This window comes from Heliconius melpomene, chromosome 6 (genome assembly GCF_056956725.1).
Source record: "Heliconius melpomene rosina isolate 202511_hmr_F chromosome 6, ASM5695672v1, whole genome shotgun sequence".
In the NCBI taxonomy this organism is placed as follows: Eukaryota; Metazoa; Arthropoda; class Insecta; order Lepidoptera; family Nymphalidae; genus Heliconius; species Heliconius melpomene.
Genome location: NC_140394.1, coordinates 8,562,900 through 8,584,345, shown reverse-complemented (window position 1 = coordinate 8,584,345; position 21,446 = coordinate 8,562,900). Strand labels below are relative to the sequence as shown.

At 31.9% G+C, this 21,446-nt stretch overlaps 3 protein-coding genes across 3 annotated transcripts in view; all 3 read right to left on the bottom strand.

Annotated features, from left to right (window-relative positions):
* The window catches only part of LOC146538368 (uncharacterized), a 79,475-nt gene extending 70,467 nt beyond the window's left edge, over positions 1-9,008 (bottom strand). Inside the window, exon 1 of the mRNA XM_085186515.1 lies at positions 8,819-9,008. Within this exon, the coding sequence (XP_085042641.1) occupies positions 8,819-8,889 (71 nt within the window). The 5' untranslated portion in view covers positions 8,890-9,008. The remainder of the gene's footprint in view (positions 1-8,818) is intronic.
* A 1,735-nt stretch (positions 9,009-10,743) lies between these two features.
* On the bottom strand, positions 10,744-13,150 carry LOC146538367 (uncharacterized). The gene is made up of 2 exons (XM_085186463.1): positions 11,639-13,150; positions 10,744-10,993 (listed from the first exon to the last, which is right to left on the bottom strand). Exons 1-2 carry the CDS (start codon positions 11,813-11,815, stop codon positions 10,808-10,810), a joined length of 363 nt encoding a protein of 120 aa, XP_085042589.1. The 5' UTR covers positions 11,816-13,150; the 3' UTR covers positions 10,744-10,807.
* A 228-nt stretch (positions 13,151-13,378) lies between these two features.
* On the bottom strand, positions 13,379-21,098 carry LOC146538366 (sorting nexin-4-like). Its single transcript, XM_085186461.1, has 10 exons — positions 20,923-21,098; positions 20,739-20,845; positions 20,252-20,390; positions 18,631-18,808; positions 17,412-17,550; positions 16,695-16,822; positions 16,210-16,372; positions 15,731-15,892; positions 15,446-15,560; positions 13,379-15,174 (listed from the first exon to the last, which is right to left on the bottom strand). The coding sequence occupies exons 1-10, from the start codon at positions 20,998-21,000 to the stop codon at positions 15,124-15,126; spliced, it is 1,260 nt and encodes a 419-aa protein (XP_085042587.1). The 5' UTR covers positions 21,001-21,098; the 3' UTR covers positions 13,379-15,123.
* Positions 21,099-21,446: the final 348 nt, after the last annotated feature.

Here is a 21,446-nt window from a genome sequence, read left to right as displayed (position 1 = left end):
GCAAAATTCAAAGAAATCGTTCATATAAAATTTATAAATTGTTATCGTTCATATATTGAAACTAGGAGGCTATTTTCAAAAAGAAGAAAGAAGAATATAAAGTGAAACTAAAATGGTGTAAAAAGTATATAAAAGTGTATAAAAAGTGTAGGGAAAAGTAAATTTAGTTAAAGGAAAATAACTGCACAAATCATTTTACTTTTTTTCCTTCATTAAAAATATTATACAAATAATTACTAAAGTATATTTTAGACGCTGAGTTAAAGAGAAGCAGGTGTCCAGCGTCATTTTCCACGAAACTTGTATTTATCGGGGCCGAGTATGTTTTTACGGATGTTTATAAAAGTATTAAAAATAGTTCATTAGTTCTTATACATTTATTATAATTTTTATTCTTATTCAATTGCTATAGATGAGTAAAGATAATAAAGGCAAAAAAGAAATTGTACTTAGTTGAAAAAAGTTGAAATCTGTACTAAGTCAGGAAGAAATAAGAATCAAAACATTCCCTCGAGTGCGGATCGAATCCACGACCATGGACTATATTGTTTTATTAACTTAAACATCATACAAGCATTATCTATCTATATATATAAAAGGACTTGTCCTCACTGACTGAGGTAAGATGCGCGCACAACCGTAACCGCTGATGGTAGAAACTTGAAATTTGGACAGATGTTTACTTTCATAATCTGGACATCCACTAAGAAGGGATTTTGAAAAATTTCAACCCTAACGGGGCGAAATAGGGGTTGAAAGTTTGTATGGAAATAAATTTAAATCGCTACCGATTTTTATAACATTTGAAACTTAGTCTCTTAAAAATATTTAATTGAACACATGTTTCATGGTTTACTAGAATTCACCCCTAAGGGTCCAAATAAGCAGGCGAAGCTGCGGGCGCCCACTAGTATTATATAAACATGCAAAGTAATTTATGTAACACTCGCGGCTACTTGCACGTGGTTGTGCATAAGCGTGCGGTCAACTTCCTTCATTATGCCGAGGAGAGATGGAGCTTGAGGCTATTAAGATTTTATTTTCTTTTGTTACACTGTAAATAGTTTACATATACTTAAATAAAAAATATATTTATGATTATATACTGTTGAGTTTCTTGCCGGCTCTTCTCAGCAGAACTGCCTTCCGAACTGGTGGTAGCTCTTTTTTCATATGTTCATTCGACGATTCAAAAGTGCTTATAATAATTGCCTATTTGAATAAAGAATATTTTGAATTTGAATTTGAATATGAGATTCAGATTAGTGATAGTGGATTCGAATTTCTCTTGGAGGAATATTTCTTACTTCTGAGTAATTTGTACTCGAAAAGCCCATGGTATGTTCAGTTATGAAAATACCTGTAATCTAGAAAGTTCTATTCGAGAATAATAAAAAAATCGAAAAATATTCATTACTGCCTAACATTAATATAAATGTTTTATTTTAATTATATAAAGATATTTGGATTATATACAGAAAATTATGTTTTTAACTGAACTCGGTATGGAGCACTTAACAGCGTAGGCAGACGGAACCTATCATTAAGGCACTCTATCCCCCATTATCTGTCCATTTTTTAAGACTCAACGCGTCGTCTTTTACCAATGTTAATAATATTTCATATCGTAGTAGGAATCGAATCCTCAACCGCCTCATTTACACACAGACGTTATGCAATTGCACCTCAACGACCTCAGAAACAACATTCAATCAATATTTACTCATGACAACGAACACACTTACCTAAGTACTCTTGTGAATAAATAATTAATGACAATCAATAACGCACAGACCAATTAAAAGCATTTTTTAATACTAAGGATTTTTTTTTAATTTAAAAGGTAATTTTAAAGCGGAAACTACTCTCCTGTAATTGGTTATATATCTCAGTTAATTACTGCTGCAGTAAAGTACTAATTGCAGTTATCTTGTACCTAATGGTTATCTCAGCTCGTGTGTACGATAAGACAAATGAGCTTGTTATCACAAAGTACAGTAATAATTTTTAAGTATTTTTTGTATATAATTTGACTAGATTTTTTTTCAGTTTTACGTGTATTTTTGCATAGTAAGATAGATAACAGAAACCTAGTGTCAAGACACTTCGTTCTACTCTTTTGAGTCAGTTACATTGTCTGCTAGAAAAAGATATAAGGCGCTACTAGCGGTGTTTTAGACTAAGCAAGCAAATGCTTTTTATTCAATTTACCTTATGTATACTTAAATCTGCCACCTTCACTTTCATCAATTCACTGTAAAAATGATTTTCCATTTTTTTTAAATTCTTTGACTTTTTATGCTATTCTGTAATATTTTAACTTATATCAAGGAAAATATACCTAGTGTCAAAGCACTCCGTGTTCGGCTCCCCGCAATAATTAAAGAAAATTTATTTAGTGACAGAACTCGCAGATAGATAAATACTATTATAGGTATATTTACTTTATACAGTAAGAAAATTATCACTCTTTATTTTTTGTCCTTGATAACAACATTTATCGCATATATTTTTACAAGTAGAAACACGATAAGATAAGCTAAAACAAAAATATTGCTTATTTGATTTGGAAATCTTATAATTGCCACAATTATTTATTACAGCATATTACATGTTTGAATTGGAACAAATATCAAGGGATTATTTTATAGCGCCTATTAGAAAAAAAAATCCATGGTGAGTTGTTTGGCGGAACTTAACGCCACGCTTGGCTTTGTTAGTCTCCTGAGCTAAGAAATGAATATATAAATTTAAATAAATATTTCATTTTCTCGAGTAAGTATAAATTAGAAAACTTATAACAATAATAAAATATTTGTTTTTTTTTATTATTTTCTCGTATTTTCGTAGCGATTAAGTAATAAGATTGTAGTTATATATTTAAATCATTCCGGGATATTGTATCTCATATACAGAAGTACAGGTATAGATTAAGTAGTGAAATTAAAATTCATTTACCATCTTTAACAACTAAATCAATTAGAAAAATGATACAAAGTAGAAATTAAAAACTTTTTAAGAAATATTAAAAAAAATTTAGAGTTTACGTGTCGTCTTTTATTACATTAATCAAAATTCATCCGTAGCTTTTAATATTTATATTGATCAAAATGTCGAAGTCGATGGTCGTTCATTCATATTATAGAATTGGTAAGAGAATGGTGAAACAAAGCTGGTGTTGAAACTCTACAGTACTCTCTTAATTATAGGAATTACAGCCAGAAAAAACAGACTGTCTAGTATTTAGTATAAGATTAGAAATTAAAGACATCTTTTCACTCTATCCTTTCGCTAAAGCAGCGAAATGCAAAAAAGTATGAAGATCTAAAAGGGATTAAGTAAGACTTGACGAAGAAGCCTTTGACGTAACCATCAATTGACACCTATTGAACACACCTTAAAATGTATAAGTTCGGAATATTTCAAAGGTTGATTCATATATTTACATACTGATAAAAAGTGCAAATACATTGTTATCTTGATATCAAAACAACGTGAGAGCGTGAATTTGATATGTAATCTCCCAGACTTTAATCAGATTTATTTATTTATATATAATAAAATATAAGCTACGTACAGACAGAAATGAACCTTTCGGCCTCGGGTGTAGTCGGAAAAGTAAAAAACAGAAACCACTATTATATATTATACCACTATATTAAGAAAGTATTTTATGGGTACTTTAACCTTACATAAATGGACATAAAATAGCATAGAAAATAAAAGAAAATATGAAGAAAATTCAATATAAAAAAATATTTATTCCTAACAAATAACATATATGGATAAAATCTAAAAATAACTTTCATTTTGTTCAGCAGGGGCAAATATTCGGTAGTACCGTAATATCATTTCCCAGCACGAGCACTCTCATATCTTGTATCGGGAAATGGAAAACTCACTGAACAGCCTCCTATTGAATCAATAGCGTGTATGATATGTCACATTTTAGATATACACTTGTACGTACAGACTATAGATATAAAATGTATGGGGAGTAAAGAGTTGGGGCTTGAAAATGGAGAACAGAGAATCTTACCACTAGGTTCCATTTGCTGTTATACAGCGTGAAGCTGATTAATAAATATAAGAGGACCTTTACATTTCTTTTGCCTAGCGACATATAAACGTTTTTTCCCATACAAAAAATATGTCAACGGATGGAATCTAACTCATATTTTACCGTAATTGTGTTAATTAATAAATTTATAACATTAGCATATACAAGAGCAATTTTTAAGTTCCTTGTCGGCTCTTCTAAACGGAGCTAACTTTGAAGTCGGTGGTAGCTTTATATTCATTCGACTCAAAAAGCTTTATAAAAATATTTTGAATTTGAAAATCACATACGGAAAAATGTATATTCTAAAAGTTCTGTTCAAAAAATATTGTTGAAATATGAACTGACAAACACTTTACAAATTTTAATAAAACACGTCCGGAATACGCCACAAAGGCAACAGTAACGAGTATAGGGTATGCTTTAAATAGAAAAAATCTATTTTTAGTCTCACATTTTCCACCGCGATCCAGGCGTAACAGCAGACTGGGTTTTCAAAACATACTTTTATATAGTCTTTATTTTTACATTCCCTTTATAACTACTCTATTTATTTTTATTTCTTTGGTACTTTTTCCCTTTTCATCAACGATGTGTATAAATCAAGTTTCGACCGATATCTTCGGTCGCATTAAATTCCATCATCTCTTATAGATGAAGAACAACGGTGAGTTCCGCCTCTAAAGGGTAGCGGAGTGTCATAACACTAGGTGCATTCTACGTACCCTGCCAAGAGGAAAGCGAAAGAAAAGAAGAAAAACGACCGTGATACTTCTTTTGAATATATAGTTGAAAAACTAATATTGTAATGGCGTAAAACTAGCATTATCTATACAATACATATTTTCCTATAAAAAATGTATATTTATTTATAAGGAAGAAAACAAAATAGGTTGCTTTTAAACTTATATACCATTTTACTTTATTAAACCATATATCAGCTTTGATTATAATAGAAGAAATAGTAGGAGTATCCGTAGTTAATCCATCAAGTGTTTTATCTGAAAAATATCTACAAAGGTCAAATAGCGAGCAGGTAACCCTGACCTGAGCAATCGTAGTAAATACATGGAGTCGCTGTTTTCTTGGATGATATCCAACTTTACAAGAAAATACTATAGCTTAAGATCGATATTGAGTTTCTATTTGTATATATATTTTTAACATCTCCTAAACAAAACGGGGTATGTTTATTTCCTGCTTAATTAAATTTTAATGTTGAATGGATTTATGTAGATTAAGAGAAAAGTTACGAGAAAACTAGTGAAAATTCAATTTTATCCACTGAAGGCTTACATAGAAATGATAACACTAATATCAGAATTATATTTTAACTTTAATAATTCTTTTCACTTTTCTGAAATATAATATAAAAAAAATATCCTAAAGAATAATTAAATTGACACAAAGAGAAACTAAGACACTCCCGAGAACAAAACTAGAAATATAGTCTTCTTTATTATAATCATACATAGCTGAATATAGCTCAAAGGAATAAGTATTTAAGTAAATCACTTCTCAATTGGGGCCGTCCTCGATCGAGATTATTTGGGTTAAGCCATGTCTAAGGGGTCAAATGGAAGATATAACGATTACGTCGTCGCTTCAAAGGGCAAGAAGTCTGTCTTTGCAGTAAATCCCACTTCAATGACGGTCGTGATAAAAAAATTAAAAGGAATAAAAAAAGGAGGAGATTAGTGATTTGATTGATTATACAATATTTAAAGAAATCTAATGTATAATGCCGTTTTAGAGATTATTGCAAAAAATCTTTTAGGCACATTCAAGTAAGTATCTGGTGGAAATAGTAAGAAAATTTCATTACAATTTTAGTATTCAGGCTTCAGATTGCTTGTCAATATATAGGTATAATGCTAACAGCCTATCCCTGGCTTTGCCCGCTTAAATAATAATAATAAATAATCTTGACATAAACTGTAACCTTTGTGCTATTCTCATATATACCATTAGGTATTAGAATAGCACAAAGGCTATATATAGATTACTATATACTCTAAAGTCTCATCTAAATCCGTTTTGTTGTTTCCTCACAAATTTTCACAATTATTATATTAAATAGTACTAATATATTAATTAGTAATAATAAAAAACTATTCTGTTCCTGGATGGGTGACAGACATAACCACTGAACCTATTAAGTTGAAATTTGGCATATAGGTTAAGAAGTGTTAGAGAGCATAAAAAGGTTTTCTCGAAACTCCTAGAAGAGAAATAAACAGGATATTTTATTTGACCAAAAGCACGCTAATAAAGTAGTAGGACAAGGCGGACGTCCATCAGTAGAAAAATCCAAATTCCAATCCATAATCTATATTTAGTTTTCCATATTTTCCATAGTTCCTAAATGTATAACTGATACACTTTTCATGTATCTGAAGCAAAAAATACCAAAATAGAACTCGATTGACACAATTCTGAACTTTTACTCAATTTATATCGTTCAGCCTAGATTTTTTACGAATACACCTCTCAAAGTTTTTATGAGATCGTTAATTGAAACGGAGATACATTTTATAATGTTTATGTAATTTTTATTTTTGAACTAAAGTGAGGAACTTTTATCTATATATATAAAATCGAAAGGTCACTCACTCATCACGAAATCTCAGAAACTACATGTGCTAGGAATCTGAAATTTTGCATAGGAGTTACTTATAGGAAGTAGGTGCTCGCTAAGACGGGAATTTGCAATATTCGACTTCTAAGGGGTTGTTTTTGGGGTCGAAAGTTTGTATGAAACTTCGTTACTACAAATGCTAGGAGTCTCAAATTTTGCATAGACGTCACTAGGACGTAGTCATGGAGACAGAAATTAATAATATCATAGTTCACGCGGGTGAAACCGCGAGCGGGCCGCTAGTAATATATAAATTCGTTAAATTTGTATCGAAAATTTAATTATCTTAATATTAAGTGGGCATGTGTTATTTACGAGTATATTTGAACTAGCAAATCAATAATTGTCCTACAAGTTCTATAAAGCAGATAATAGTCTGGCCTTTTACTCTTTATTTATTTTTTTAGTTTCACGCTGCATCCCGCAGTAGCAATCTTACAGCAGTAGAGGCAGAGGGAATCTAGTTCCCAAATTTGTGTTGAGTGGTGGAACTTTATAATGAGCTTAGTCTTTTTATCAAAGTGATTTTACCTCGGAAATTAAATATAAATAATTAATTTCCCCGAGGTGGAATCGATCCCACAACCGTCGCGTTGACAGTCACACATTTGTGTTTCATACAATCCATATCCTGTATAGAGCCATTTATACTCTTTTTTTTTAGGGAGTAGTTAATTATGTTTATCACTAAATCATAAGATAACTTTATAGATAAACATTTATCTCGTAATTATTAATTAACGTAGTAATTGATTTTACTGTTGCTACCCATTTGGGCAAATACAAAAATAAATAAATGAAAATTTTTAATTTATTTCTTTTCTAAATCAATTAAAATTAATTGATTTTGAATTCCGCCACTCAACTAGACTATAGACTCCAGAAATCAGCGAAAAGTGGGGAACGGAAACATCTAAATGAGCACGGAGTGTCTTAACACTAGGTTCCCATTTTCCCTTCGGCTACACTGCTATGTGCGCGGGATACAGCGTGAAGAGAAAAATCAATGTTCTTACAATGTCGAAGCAAAATTATTAATAAATTAAGCAAATTGTTTCCTATGAAACTGTACTTAAAAAACAGGATTTATAGAAACAAGCTATCATCATGATACAGAAAAAAAAAGAAACGTCATTAAATCTGTCTAGCCGCTCTCGAGTGGTGCGCGCAGACATACAGGAAATTGAAGAATGTATGTTGTTAGTAGAGTTAATTCATTTTTTATACGTTATTTGATGGCGTACTCTAGGTAAAGTGGTTAATAATTTTAATAAGCCAAAGGCTTTAGGTTCGATTCTCATTCAACAACATCTTAATCTTTGATAAAACAACGTGACAAGACAAAAATACACATACGAGTATATACTTAGTTCTGAGACGCACATAAAGTGTTTCTTTTTTAGTTTATTTTTTCTTTTATTTCCTCTTTTTTATTTTGTATGGATATTGTGTATGGAAGAAAATTTAAGAAAATTCTTTTTCAAGTAACATCAGCAAATGTTTTTTTACTAAACCAAGAAAATAAAATTTGTGAAAGTAAAAATATAATTATGTATTATAATTACGAGGAGAGGATTTTAGAAAAACATTAATTAAAATATGTAACAACAGCAAAGACGCAGCTTCACGCTTTTTCTAGAATAGACAGATGGAATCTGGTGGAACTCCCTTCCCTACTTTCCGCCAAATTTTCGAGACATTTCATATTGAGTCGCGGACCTTAACGCCGCGTACGTACGAAATTAAATAAATATACATTTATAAAATAAATTACGCCTTTAAACAGCTAGTTACAATTATTGTACTAGAAAATTGTAACTGTCTTTGTTCTTTGTAATACTATGACAATATAACATTTAATTAATTTAACTGTATGAAAAGTTAACTAAAAAAGTTTTTAACCAATAGTAATTGATTCGTTAAATAAGTTTTAACAACGACAAGCCTTAAAAGGTGGTAAAATGCAGGTAGCGAAGCCAGTTCAAAACAAGAAATCAAAGTAATAAAGAGTTCATTACACTCCAATCAATCATTCTATAATTATACAATTCTATATTAATTACACAAATCGATTATAACTTAAAGTGTAAGTAAAAAAAAAACAAACTGACAAAACTTACCCAATTTCGTGGTTCTCGAGCGAATTATGAGACGATCTCGGTACAAGAGGCCGATAGCTCGATCTGGTCATTTCTTACAATCCATGCACTTAACAATAATTATAACACACACGTCTAACATATGACGAAACGTACTGACAACTGTACTGTTGACTTTTTATTCATACTAGATAAGGGTTATCTATTAAAGTACATCGACCGGTTGATAAGGTGATGCCGAAAACAGCTTTTAAATGTATTTACGGGGTGACGATCAATAATATAAAGTCGGGGTGAAAGCTCGGCACCACACCTCTGGTCCACGCGAGCTTTTGAAATAACTCTTTTTCAGCGCCATCTCTTAGAATATTTTCGTACTAATGTGAAACTTTATTAAGCTTTATGTTAGTATCATTGTTCAATGTAAGTGATACCTTATACGATAGTGGGAGCGTGTGAGTATTTTTTTTTTATTGTTATTCAATATATTATTATATAGGGGCCAGTCGTAGCGCAGTGGCACAACGTGTGACTGTAATTGGTTGTGGGTTCAAATTCCCCTCGAGGAAATTTATTATTTATTATTATTATTTATCAATCGTCCCCCAGAATTCGGCGGAAAATGGGAAACGGAGTGTCTACACTAGGTTCCCTAAGCGTGAAGTTAAAATAATATATATTTATTATTTTGCTTAGTGCTGGAAAAGGGGTCGAAAATACACATTATAAGGTTTATAACGTTACCTGAGCGGTGAAATAAAAAATTAAATATGAACTTGAGTGGGAATCGAAGCCACGCAACTTTCGTTTACAAGCAAGCTCGCAAGTCGCAAGCTTGTGGCACTGAGCCGCAACGGCTTTAAATAAAATATAATGTAGAATTTGATCTAGAGACACTTTGTACAACAGAGCGAGAAAATGAAACGAAAACAATTCTCCATCGGAAATCGAACCCACGACCATCACATTTACAATCAGACTCTGACCTAACGTGCCACGGTGATCTCATGTACAAATAAATGTCTATAAAGCGAGATTTGACCCTCTAATATTGCTTTATTTTTTTCATCTGTGACACAATGTCACGGTTCCTACAGTTCTAGAGATCTCCGTTATCACGCATTGAACATTGTCATACACCGTGAACGTTTATGATCTCGAGTTTAAATATAACAGCCGCATTACGAAACGTAAATTAGTGTTTATCTCTATTTAACCAGCTCAAATGTATGATGGTTAAATAAAGATAAACATTAATGGCGGCCCATTTCCCTGGGGAATGGAGTGTTTTAACACTAGCACACACACTACCTTTGCCTACCTTGCCGCAGGATACAGCGTGAAGCAGAATATAAAACACAAATGTATTTGTATCATTTTAATGTCAGCTAAACGCTACATATATACAATGTACATCCTTGAATGCAGATGTAATGTATGGATAACGTTATTATTTATTTTATTATTTATTTATTTATTTACACTTTATTGTGCACAATTACATATTAAGAAGAAAAAGAAGAGTATAAAAACGACAAAAATATAACAATTGACACACAAAAGGCGGCCTTATCGCTAATCAGCGATTTCTACCAGACAACCTTTGGGTTAGGAAATCTGTGATAAAATAGAGTGGGTGGTGTAAATAAACTTACATGTCATAGTAAATTCTAATACATAAACATAATACATATATATTTGAAAAAATACATACCATTAATAAGCGACCGCGACGGATATGGGTTCGATTCTCATTCGAGGAATGAATTATTTTAATTTCTTCGCAAGTAGATAAGAACCCAGAACGCGGCGTTGAGTTCCGTCACTCAACACTCAATATTTCGTAATTTGGACGGATAGTGAGGAACAAAGTGTCTAAAAATCAGGTTTGAACTGCCTATCCTGCCATTTGCGGGATACAGTGCGAAGTTAAAAGCAAAAATAAATAAATTTATGAATCTGAATTTATTAGTGCTTCAATATTTACCAAAAAAGTTATGCAGTATAAATCTAATTAGTTTTCTTATCCTCAGCTGTGATATTTTCAATGGTAACATCTGCTTCTGTTTTATTTTCATCTATTCCTTCTTTTACTTCCTTTTCTTTCTTTTCATCTTCTTCTTTAATGAATTCTTCTAGTTCCTTTTCAGCATTCTTTAAGTCCTCTTCAGTGATATTCAAATCAGGAAACCGTTTCTGTAAATTTAAAAATATAACACGTTATATACTTATTCTGTAATTAATGTACCTAATCCAAGTGGAGGCACTTGATGGCATTGGGTTCGATAAAGTTGGACGTAAAGTATCTGCGCGAGGTTCCTATGAATGAAAATAAAAGGATTTAGTAAAAAAAATATATTTGTATTATTTCGAAAAAAAACGTCCTATAGAACATATAGAACGAGTAGCACAATATTAATAAATAATTATAACTGGCAGTCAGTGCTCCTGCGTTCTTATCAATAATTTCTATGTAAGTATAAAGTAAACATGACACTCAGAACTACCAACACTATTCCGATAAGAAATTAGGTTTGTTTAGATTTTGATTGCGTTGCCTCAGAAGGTTAATTTTTTATGTGCTCTAATGGATCGTCACCCTCAATATTTGATTTAAATTTCCGCATGATACTTCCCCGCGATCTCGACGTAAATGGTCTTGACAGACTTGCAGAATGGTCCCTTACCACTCTGCAAAGCGCAGCAAGAAAGCTCAACACGCAATGATTCCAGAATTTGGTGGAAAATGGGAAACGGAATATCTTAACACTACGTTCCTTCTGCCTACCCCTGCTGTGTGCGGGATAGAGCGTGAAGATGTTTTTTTTTAAATATATATACCTGAAGCTCCTGCAAAGTTTTCTGAATGTTATCTTGCTGCGACCTCAATTTTCGTGGCAACGTAAACACGGCGTGAAACAGCCGCAACATAATCCAACACAGTGCTGTCAGTGCACCGTACGTAAACATCGTTTTGGCCATCGCCCAGTAGTCTACATTTACTTGCTGATGTTTCATATTATTGCTTGAAAAAAATCTCTTATTTAAATGTTAAAAAATATTTTATAATATGTTAGTTGCAATATTTTTTACGTAAATTGTATTAGTGTTAAATACTATACTTATGCAATAAGGAAATTAAAACTTTTATATAGCTTTTTCAATGTTATTTTACTAAAAAGATATTAACACGTATACATACGTGTATTATTATGACTGGGTGTCTATTAGAAATGACCTACTTCCTATCGATTCATAGTCGACATCGTGAACAAATTATTCATATCGCAGGGGTTGTGAAGCCGGGCCGTGTGAAGAATTAAAGTTTATATTATTCTTTTATTTTATATATATTTTAATGTGAGGTAACCTTAGATATCTTCTGCGTTATAAAAATCACGCTGTATCCCGGACACAGCAGGGTATGCAGAGGCAACCTAGTGTTAATACACTCCGTTCACCATTTTCCGCCGAATTCTGGAGGCATGTCGTTTTAAGTGGCAGAACTCAACGCCGCGTTTTGCCTCGACACCAGAGCGAAGAAATTGAAAATATAAATTTAAATAAATATTCCGATTCCACGAGTAAGGATCGAACACACTAACAGTCACGGTAACAGTCACACACATCTGCGCCACGACTGGCCTCAGTAGAATTATCGACACTAATAGTTTGTTTTTTTCATACCACTAGTTTCCGATATATGATATTAAGAAATCAATAGAAAACAGGAAATTATAGCGTGTGACAACGACAACATGCTAAGTAGAAAGCTTAGGACACGAAAGTTTTATTCATTATAGAATTAAATTGATATAAATCAATATAGTAATATGGCGTTATATGAACCTAATAGGCATATAACTGCATAATTGCATATTACTATATTGAAATTTTGCTTTGCCATGGTCGGTAGGGTTTGTAAGTAAGTAAGTCATCCGTTTTTCATCACCCATAATCAACTGTTTAAGAAATGGTTTGGAATTTCAACAAAGAATCGCAGAAGTCCCATCACGTTGCATTAGATTTCTCTCAGTGAGGTCATGTGGTACCCAAATGTCAAGTTGTTTCTTGTACCCAGACTTTCGTAAATGACGTAAAACTGTTCTATAATCGACATCCAGTTCTTCAGCAATGTCGTGTATATGTCGATCTTTCTCCACTTTCTCAAAGATGGCACTGATTTTATCTGTGACAATTCCAGAGCAAACCTCATCTTTCACACAAAAAATTCCAGACTTGATTTGCTTGAACCACACACACACACACACACTTGTGGTACTCTTATTGATACCGTATTAGGTCCGTAAACCGCACAAATTTCATTCGCGGCTTTCGTCACATACGTCCATTTCGCTTGCTTGAAAAATAATTGAAAAATGGCGGAAATGAAGACTAGTTTTTTTTTACTTATTGCATCTTCAAAATGTCACTTTTAATGGTATTAAAACCAGCCAGTTACATTCAGTACAGCCAAAGAGGTTTGATTAGTAATAATACATTCAAAATACGAAAATATTTTTGCCCAGACCTATTAATTATATATTTTGGCGCCATAGGGTAAAAAATAAAACAACCACATATATATTTAAATAATTTTATGATATAAAAATTTACATTTTGAAACTGTACAGTACTAAGTAGTGTGACTCACGAATAATTAATAAATGATGAATGGCGCTAATATATCAATATAAAACATAGATACATAAAAATCTTTCAAAATTAAATAATCTCTTCTCTCTTGAAATGACTTAAGATTAAAAAAATATGGTATAATTAAAAATATATATTTTTTATTTAAATTGTATTTTTTTTCTTTAAGTAAAAACTTCTTGTGACATGTATCTAATTTTTAATAGCAAAAAAATGTTTTATGATAACTACACAAGTATTTTGTAAGTGGTATGAGAAAACGTATAAATTAGGTAGGGCCTAGGTTTATATCACGCTACATTATTAATATTTACATCGAAATTCTATATTTTATAAGATTGTAAAAATAAACACATTTGGCTTACTAATATGTCGAAATATTTTTCAAAATTGTTAATTACCACTCGAGGGAATAAAATATTTAATATATACGTTTCCGAGCTCTGGCAAAGCGCGGAGTTAAGTTCCGCCTCTCAACAACACACAATGACTTAAGAATTCGGAGGAAAGTGGGAAACGAATATGTCTTAACAGGAAACGGAGTGTCTTAACACTCGACTCCCATGTCCCCTCTGCCTACCCTGATATGTGCAGGATACACCATGAAGGTAAAAAAATAATATAAGTATATTTCATACATAAACTAGCGCCATCTGTGCCGTAAAGCAATTATTATATACCTATTTGAAACTACACAAGCGAAAATAGATGTTGGTTTTTAATAATAAATCTAAATATAATTACTATTAATATTGATAACTAATATAAATAGAAATATTTACTCTTAAAAATAAAAAAAAACTTTGGTACATTGGTAAAAGTTTCAATATTTACATCAGTTTTTTTATGACAAAATATAATTTAAAATAAAAAAATAAAAAAACGAACGCCACACATTTTGAGTGTGTCTGACTTCTCTAATGTCTGACTAAAATATTGTTGATTATAGCTACTACTCAATTAATTTTATAAATATATAATTTTTTTGTTTTATTTAATCAAACCAACTAACGTACTAAATAAATTTAAAATGCGTACTGGTATATGGTACACACTTTCAGCTTACTTAAAGACAATGCGTTTTGGTTGGCGGAACCTAACGCCGCATCTTAAACGGCCAGACAGAAGGAACGGCAATATTATAAATATAAATAGGGAAATTATCATATAGTTAATAACTATTTGAAAATTCACCTAAAAGGATTTAAATCAACAACCATCACATTCCGTCAGACACATTTTGAAAGGTATAAAGGCAACAGAAGCCATCGTGGCGCAAAGGCACAAGCGTGTGATTGTAAACGCGACGGTTGTGGGTTCGATTCCCAATTTTCACGACGCAAAGGGCGTCTCGTTGAGTTCAACCACTCAAAACGCAATGCCTCAAAAATTCGCCGAAAAGTGGAGAACAAAGTGTCTTAACACTAAGTTCACACGTTCCCTCTATCTACATATGCATTGTGAATCTAGAAAATAGAAGACAAAAAATAAAATAAACAAATATAAAGAAAATTAAATATGTTACAAGTTATCAATACTAACAATAATAGAGATCGATAATAATATAATATAATAACAAAAGTGTAAACACTCACGTAACTATTAAGTGATATAAAACTGTATATTAGTATTATTAATAGGTATATTATTATAATAATTTTGGTCTTCGCCTATGGCATGTTTTGAATACACTCTTTTATTTGCGTCCACGCTTGAAGATTCTGGGAAAAAAAAGAAAATAAGACTTAGTTAGTAGGCAAAGCGAGCTTAGTATAAAGCTCCAAACTTTAAATAATTTAAATTTTCATTTCTTTGATCTGATAACGAGGCAAAGCGTGGCCTCGAGTTTCACCAGTCAACACACAATACTTTTTAATGCGGAGTGGGGCGTCTTAAAAGTAAGTTCCCAGGTTCCATCTGCCAACTTTTCTATGTGCGGGATAAAGAGAAGAAACTAAAGAAATATATAAAATGAAATATATAAAAAAATACCTTTTTCGCAGCTTTAACTTGCAAAGTTATAAATGCTACCAGCGACTCGTGTAGATCTTTGTCTTTTTGCTTTTGAAACTGCTCTATTTCAACTGTTGCTTTCTTTGTGAAGTCTCTGAAAGAAAAAAAATTGAATAAATTTTGAGTTGAGATTACCCAACACGCAATACCTCGTAAAATTCGACAGAAAGTTGGACCTAACATACTCCTAACATTAGGTTCCCTCTACCTACTCTGCTGTGAGCGGGATACATCGTGAAGCTGATTTTTTTTTTTAATACTTACTCTAAGTCACTTCTAGCTTTCTCAATGGCTTCTTTGTCCGCTTGTATTTTGGAGTCCAATATGCGTGTGCTCTGGTCTCTTACTATGTCTGGGTCGGTAGTACCGAATATTCTCGACATTATGCCTGATTTTCCAGCTGCAGCACGATTTCTTTCTGCTATCCTGTAATATTATTTATGTATTTCAAGTATTTTGTGTGTTGAGAAGAAATTTCTTAGTCAACATGTGATATATTATTGCAGATTAAAAGAATTCAAATATTTACTATTTTAATTTTCATCGCTCTGACATCGAGACAAAGACGCGGCGTTAAGTTTCGCCAGTCGACACGCAATGCCTATGAATTCGGCGACAATGGGGAGCGGAGTGTCTTTGCACTAGACTCCCTCTGCCTACCTGCTACATGTGGGATACAGCGTGAAGCTAATGAACTGTGGTGTTACTTCAATAGTAACACCATTTACAAAAATCGAAGTTACCGGCTATTAAGCGCTTCATGCGCTGTCTCCAGCGCCCATTGCAAAGCTTCGTGGTTAGCGCACAAATGTTGCAGCGCTTCAGCGTAGAAGAGGTACTCCTTCAGTTGGTCCGCTAACTGTTCCTCGTCTTCCGCTACTGATTCTATAGAGTCTGCTATTGAATCTATAAATTTGAGATTGATTATTTTTTTATCAAATTATAGAGGCCAGTCGTGGCGCAGGAGGACAAAGTGTGACTATAAAATCGACTGGTTGTAAATTCTATCCCCACTCAAGGAAATGTCAAATCTGTTGTCGAGATGTCGTTGAGTTTCGCAACTCAACACGCAATGCCTCCAGATTTCGGCGGAAGTGGAAAATGAAGTGTCTTAACACTAGGTTCCCTCTGCCTACCATGCTGTGTGCAGGATACAGTGTGAAGCTGATTTAATTTCGATTTAATTTTCATATTAAGTAGTAAGTTCAAATAATTTATTAACTCCTACCGAAATAATGTCCTGCCTTCTGTAACCCATCGCCCATCTCCTTCTCAATGACGCTCCACTCACTGAATAACTTTCCATAGTTGGCGTGTAATTTGCAAAGTGCGTAATTTTTTTCTATGATTTTTGACCTAAAATAAAAGATATATATACAATAGTTAGTACGGGTTCGATTAATGATGAAAACATACATTATAAATACATTGTACATATTACTATATGTTGTATCTACATATATCCATCAATCATTATTATAAGTAAGTCATTGAATAAATCATTCTAAGTGATTTCATCTCCTAGGCTATGAGATATTCCAACAAAACTATTTGTAACAAATTTAATAATTATTTAAAAACAACATATGGTTTATCAGCAAAAATATATTTATTTTACATGTTTTACTGATAGTGGTATAAAACTTGAACCTAATTAAAACAATAATAATAACTTAATTAAAATAGAAAAGTGCCGTCGTCGCGCAGTGGCACAAGCGTGTGACTGTAAGCGCGACGGTGGTGGGTTCCACTTTCGGGGCAATGAATTATTGAATACTTACATATCCTCGCTTTGGTAACAACACAATGCGCGGTATTCTTTGGTAATTGGGTAAGAGTGTCTTCACACTAGGTTCCCAGGTTCCCTCTGTCTATCTTGCTATATGGAGGATACAGCGTGAAGCTAAAATAAAAATAATTAAACTAAATACAATACAAATAATACCTGGTATAAAGAAAATTGCCTATATTCGTTTCAAGTAGCCTCCCATAGTTCTTGACGCCATCTATTTCGGGATCGGGCTTCTTAAGTCTGATTGAAACTGAGAATGATTTCAGCTTATTTTCCGCTTGTAAAAGATAACCTGTAAAATGTTTTTTATTAATTTATGCACATACATAATTGGATGATTGTTAGAATGAGTAAGAACAAAAGTACAGACGGGGTTGGGTTCCACCACTCAACAAGCCTCCAGAATTCGGTAGAAAATGTGGAACGGAGTCTTAACCTTAGTCTCCCTCTGCCTACTCTGCTGCGTGCGGGATACAGCGTGAAGTCGATTTAATCTAAATTTAATTTTGTTTTTTTAATAAACCAGATTCACTATGAAGAAATACACAGCAAGTATAATTTTAAATAAAACTGCACTGTGAGTACAATTTACTGGTCATAAAAAAATAATCCTAAGCCCTAATTACATAATAGAAACCTACATTAATGCTTTCATGTTTTATTTCCATAGATGTTTTCATCCACTTTAAACAATAGTCGTTATTATTATCTAATTATGATGGTTGGAATTATAGCTTCATAGAATTATCATTGCGAACAATGAATAACACAAATGAAGAGTAATGTCGAATTATACAAATAATTTGTAACGCACTTCACGCATTGTTTTAATTTATAAAAAAAAAAACTTTATATTAATATGAACGAAAATTTCGCTAGTTTATATAGGGAAGGCACTCCTTCTGCACTCAGAACGTTCATATATATTTTTAAATAATTGAATCAATAAAAAAAAATTACACACTGCCATATTATGTTGAACAATATTACACATTTATATGTAAATTGGCAGATCCTTATTTTTTTTATCGCTTTTTCTCAGATATAGAAGAGTAGACTGAAGGACTGGTAGTACTTGATTAAAATGCTTCATTACAGTTTAATGGAGTGTCTTAACACTTCTCCACTCCTCAATAACTTGTAGGTTTTCAATGACCTACACCACCTATTAGTTATTGAGGAGTGGAATTCAACGTCGACCAGAGAAGAGAAATAAAAATTACTTAAATACAATTATTCTTTCGAGTAGGAATGGAAGCCACAACCGTCATGTTTACAGTCAGACATTTTCCTACCGCACCATAAAGCGGTAGTCCGCCTCATGTTATTTATTTGATATAAAATTTTATACATTTATATAAAAAAAACTCACCACTGTCTGTAATAGTTTCCCTCCATCCATGTTCTTGTTGGAGGAAATTAATGAACTGGTCATCGAAACACAATCTGGGATGTGAAGCTACTCTTAGTAAGAAATTTTCGAGTCCAGCCCGTCTTCTCTCTATGAACTCAGGGTCTGTCGTGTCAGATTTACGCCAAGCGTACAAAACCTAATAAATATATATTTAAGAAAACATAAAAATTTGGACATAGTGGAATCAATAAAAAGAAATTGTAATTTTATTTCGACATAGCAACTATTGTGTATAGCAGGATAATATAAATTTTCAAATTCATAGATTTCCAGTACAGATTTAGCTTCACATTTGAGAAAAACTAGACAAGACCAAAACAAACAAAGTTTGCTACTTTACTTTCTTCTCAATATGAGTAAATTTGACAATCCATCCATACCTATATTATAAATTCGAAAGTAACTCTGTCTGTCTGTCTTTTACGCAATCAGGGCCAAACCGCTAATTTAATTATGATAAAATACTCATATAGAGATACTTCAGGGTCTCGGGATGAACATAGGATACTTTTTTTGCTCATATTTGTGATATTTTCGATATATACCAATATATTAAAATACTTATTAATTTGACACACAATTTATTCTGCCATGTTATCAACAACCGTCGCGTTGCTAAGCAACGATTTGAAAAGTTTGTTGTTATAAAACGTCACCCAAAGTGAGCTTGCTTAATGCATCTCTCTATTGAAAACTGAAAATAATTTCATAAATATATTTAATATATATTCGTATAGTTTCAGTGGGCGTAGCCGCGTTCGGGTCCCCTAATATTATATATTATTTCTGTACTCTCCCGTATATCCCATATACTATATCTGCTAAGTAGCTAAAGATATATTAGTTCTGTTTTATACAAATTCTAGAGAAAGCCATAAAAATGTTCTATTTATTTTCATGCTTAAGTTAGTACAGTATCATCTTATATTACATATTATGGAGATATAAAAATATAACTTGGTACAATAAAGTTAATAATTTATGCAATTTTCATATTTTAATTACTCAAAAAGTTACAAAATGTGTAATTATCTGATAAATATACTATATTAAGAATGACTAACAAGTTTTAGTTGAATTTGTTATAAATGTTATCAATTCTTTGTTGATTGGAAGTAATCAGTCTCTTTGTAATTATTATAAAAATAAACATCTTCATGCTTTTCCCCACAGGTAACAGCAAAGGCAAAATATTTTGTGTTAAGACACTCTGTTCTCTATTCAATAGCAACACTCATTGCATTTCTCGCAATCTTTCTCGCATTTCTTCTTATTAGAGCATGGAAATGAAAATTCTATTCCCTTTTGTGGAAATCCTACTCAAAATTGGTATTGGTTTCACTAATTAATTATCTGCAAAATTAATCATTGCAACTAGTCATACTACATAGGTAGTATGACTAGTTGCAAGAGCAAGAGCCTGGAGTCATGCAATGGGTACATATAGATTTTTTTTTAATTCCCATACTGGTCAACAAAGAGCGGCATTGAGTTCTGCTAAATGAGACACAATGTTGAAGATGTATGGAAAGTGAAAGAGAGTGAAGCTAAATTTAAAAAAAGCCTTAGCATCACTTACCCTTTTTTCAGGTAGTGGTGGTATAACAACATGTGGATATGTAACTTGCATATAATCATGTATTTGTTCAAACTCTGTGTACCTTCTCCATATTGTGCTTATTTTTGACTGAACAATTTTATATTCTGGATCTGTTACTCTGAAATTTATATTTAAAATTATTAGTGTTAATGATATAAGGAAAAATTGTTTCAAGTAGAAAAAATACAAGATAATGTTATGAAGGATAACAATTGTTTTATCTCATAGATATGCTTAGTCATGTCGTTTACATTTATTTACGTGTATATAAATTCAACAAAGGTAATTCATAAAAATAAAAATATGTAGGTCAATATTACACTCATTTTTATTTATAGCACAAGGCAGACTGTTTGTTCATTAAAACACGTACGATAATTTAGTAATTCATGCGTTATCACTTTAAAATGGAGAAAGTGTTAATAACTTAAATTGAGGGTATCATTATTATGGAAAGAGGTCTTACTTGAGATCTATTAGATACACGGTGTAGTGATCGCGTACATGCAAAGTACCGTTAGCGCGCTTTTCGGACTCCACAATTGATATATCAACATGCTTTAATAATGTATCCTAAAATAATAAAACACAATATTTTGATAATGTTAAAACAAAAGTAGGCGGTGAGAAAGCAAGAAATATTTTAATACTTGGTTTTCGAAGTCGTCAACACTATCAACTTTATTTAATGATCTTGAAGACTTAATCGGCGAACTTTCCGCCGACATTTTCCCACTATTTTCAAAATTTTATGTATATAATGATTTTCGAAAATTAAGTGTTTATTCAACAGATAGAGGATATCTCAACTGTCAGTTCAAGTTAGACAGCGGTCACTCATTGACAGTTAGAGAAGTGCCACAACAACGATAAATATCGATTCAGTAATATTCGAATATTTTCTTGTTAAGATTGTATTAATAAAATAAAAAATAAAACAAAAAAATGGTACATAAAAGAAAATTTACAACGATTTCTTTGTAAACTAGATATAAATAATGTTCAAACAACAAATATTTATACAAAACTAAAATTATAAATAAAATATCAAAAACACCGTGCTAAAAAAGTTATTCGCTATTCAAGGTTAAAATATTCACTGTTTTATTTGTCTAATAAAAGTAATATAAAAAATAAGCGTAAAAAAATTCTCAATATATTTTTTATTTTTACA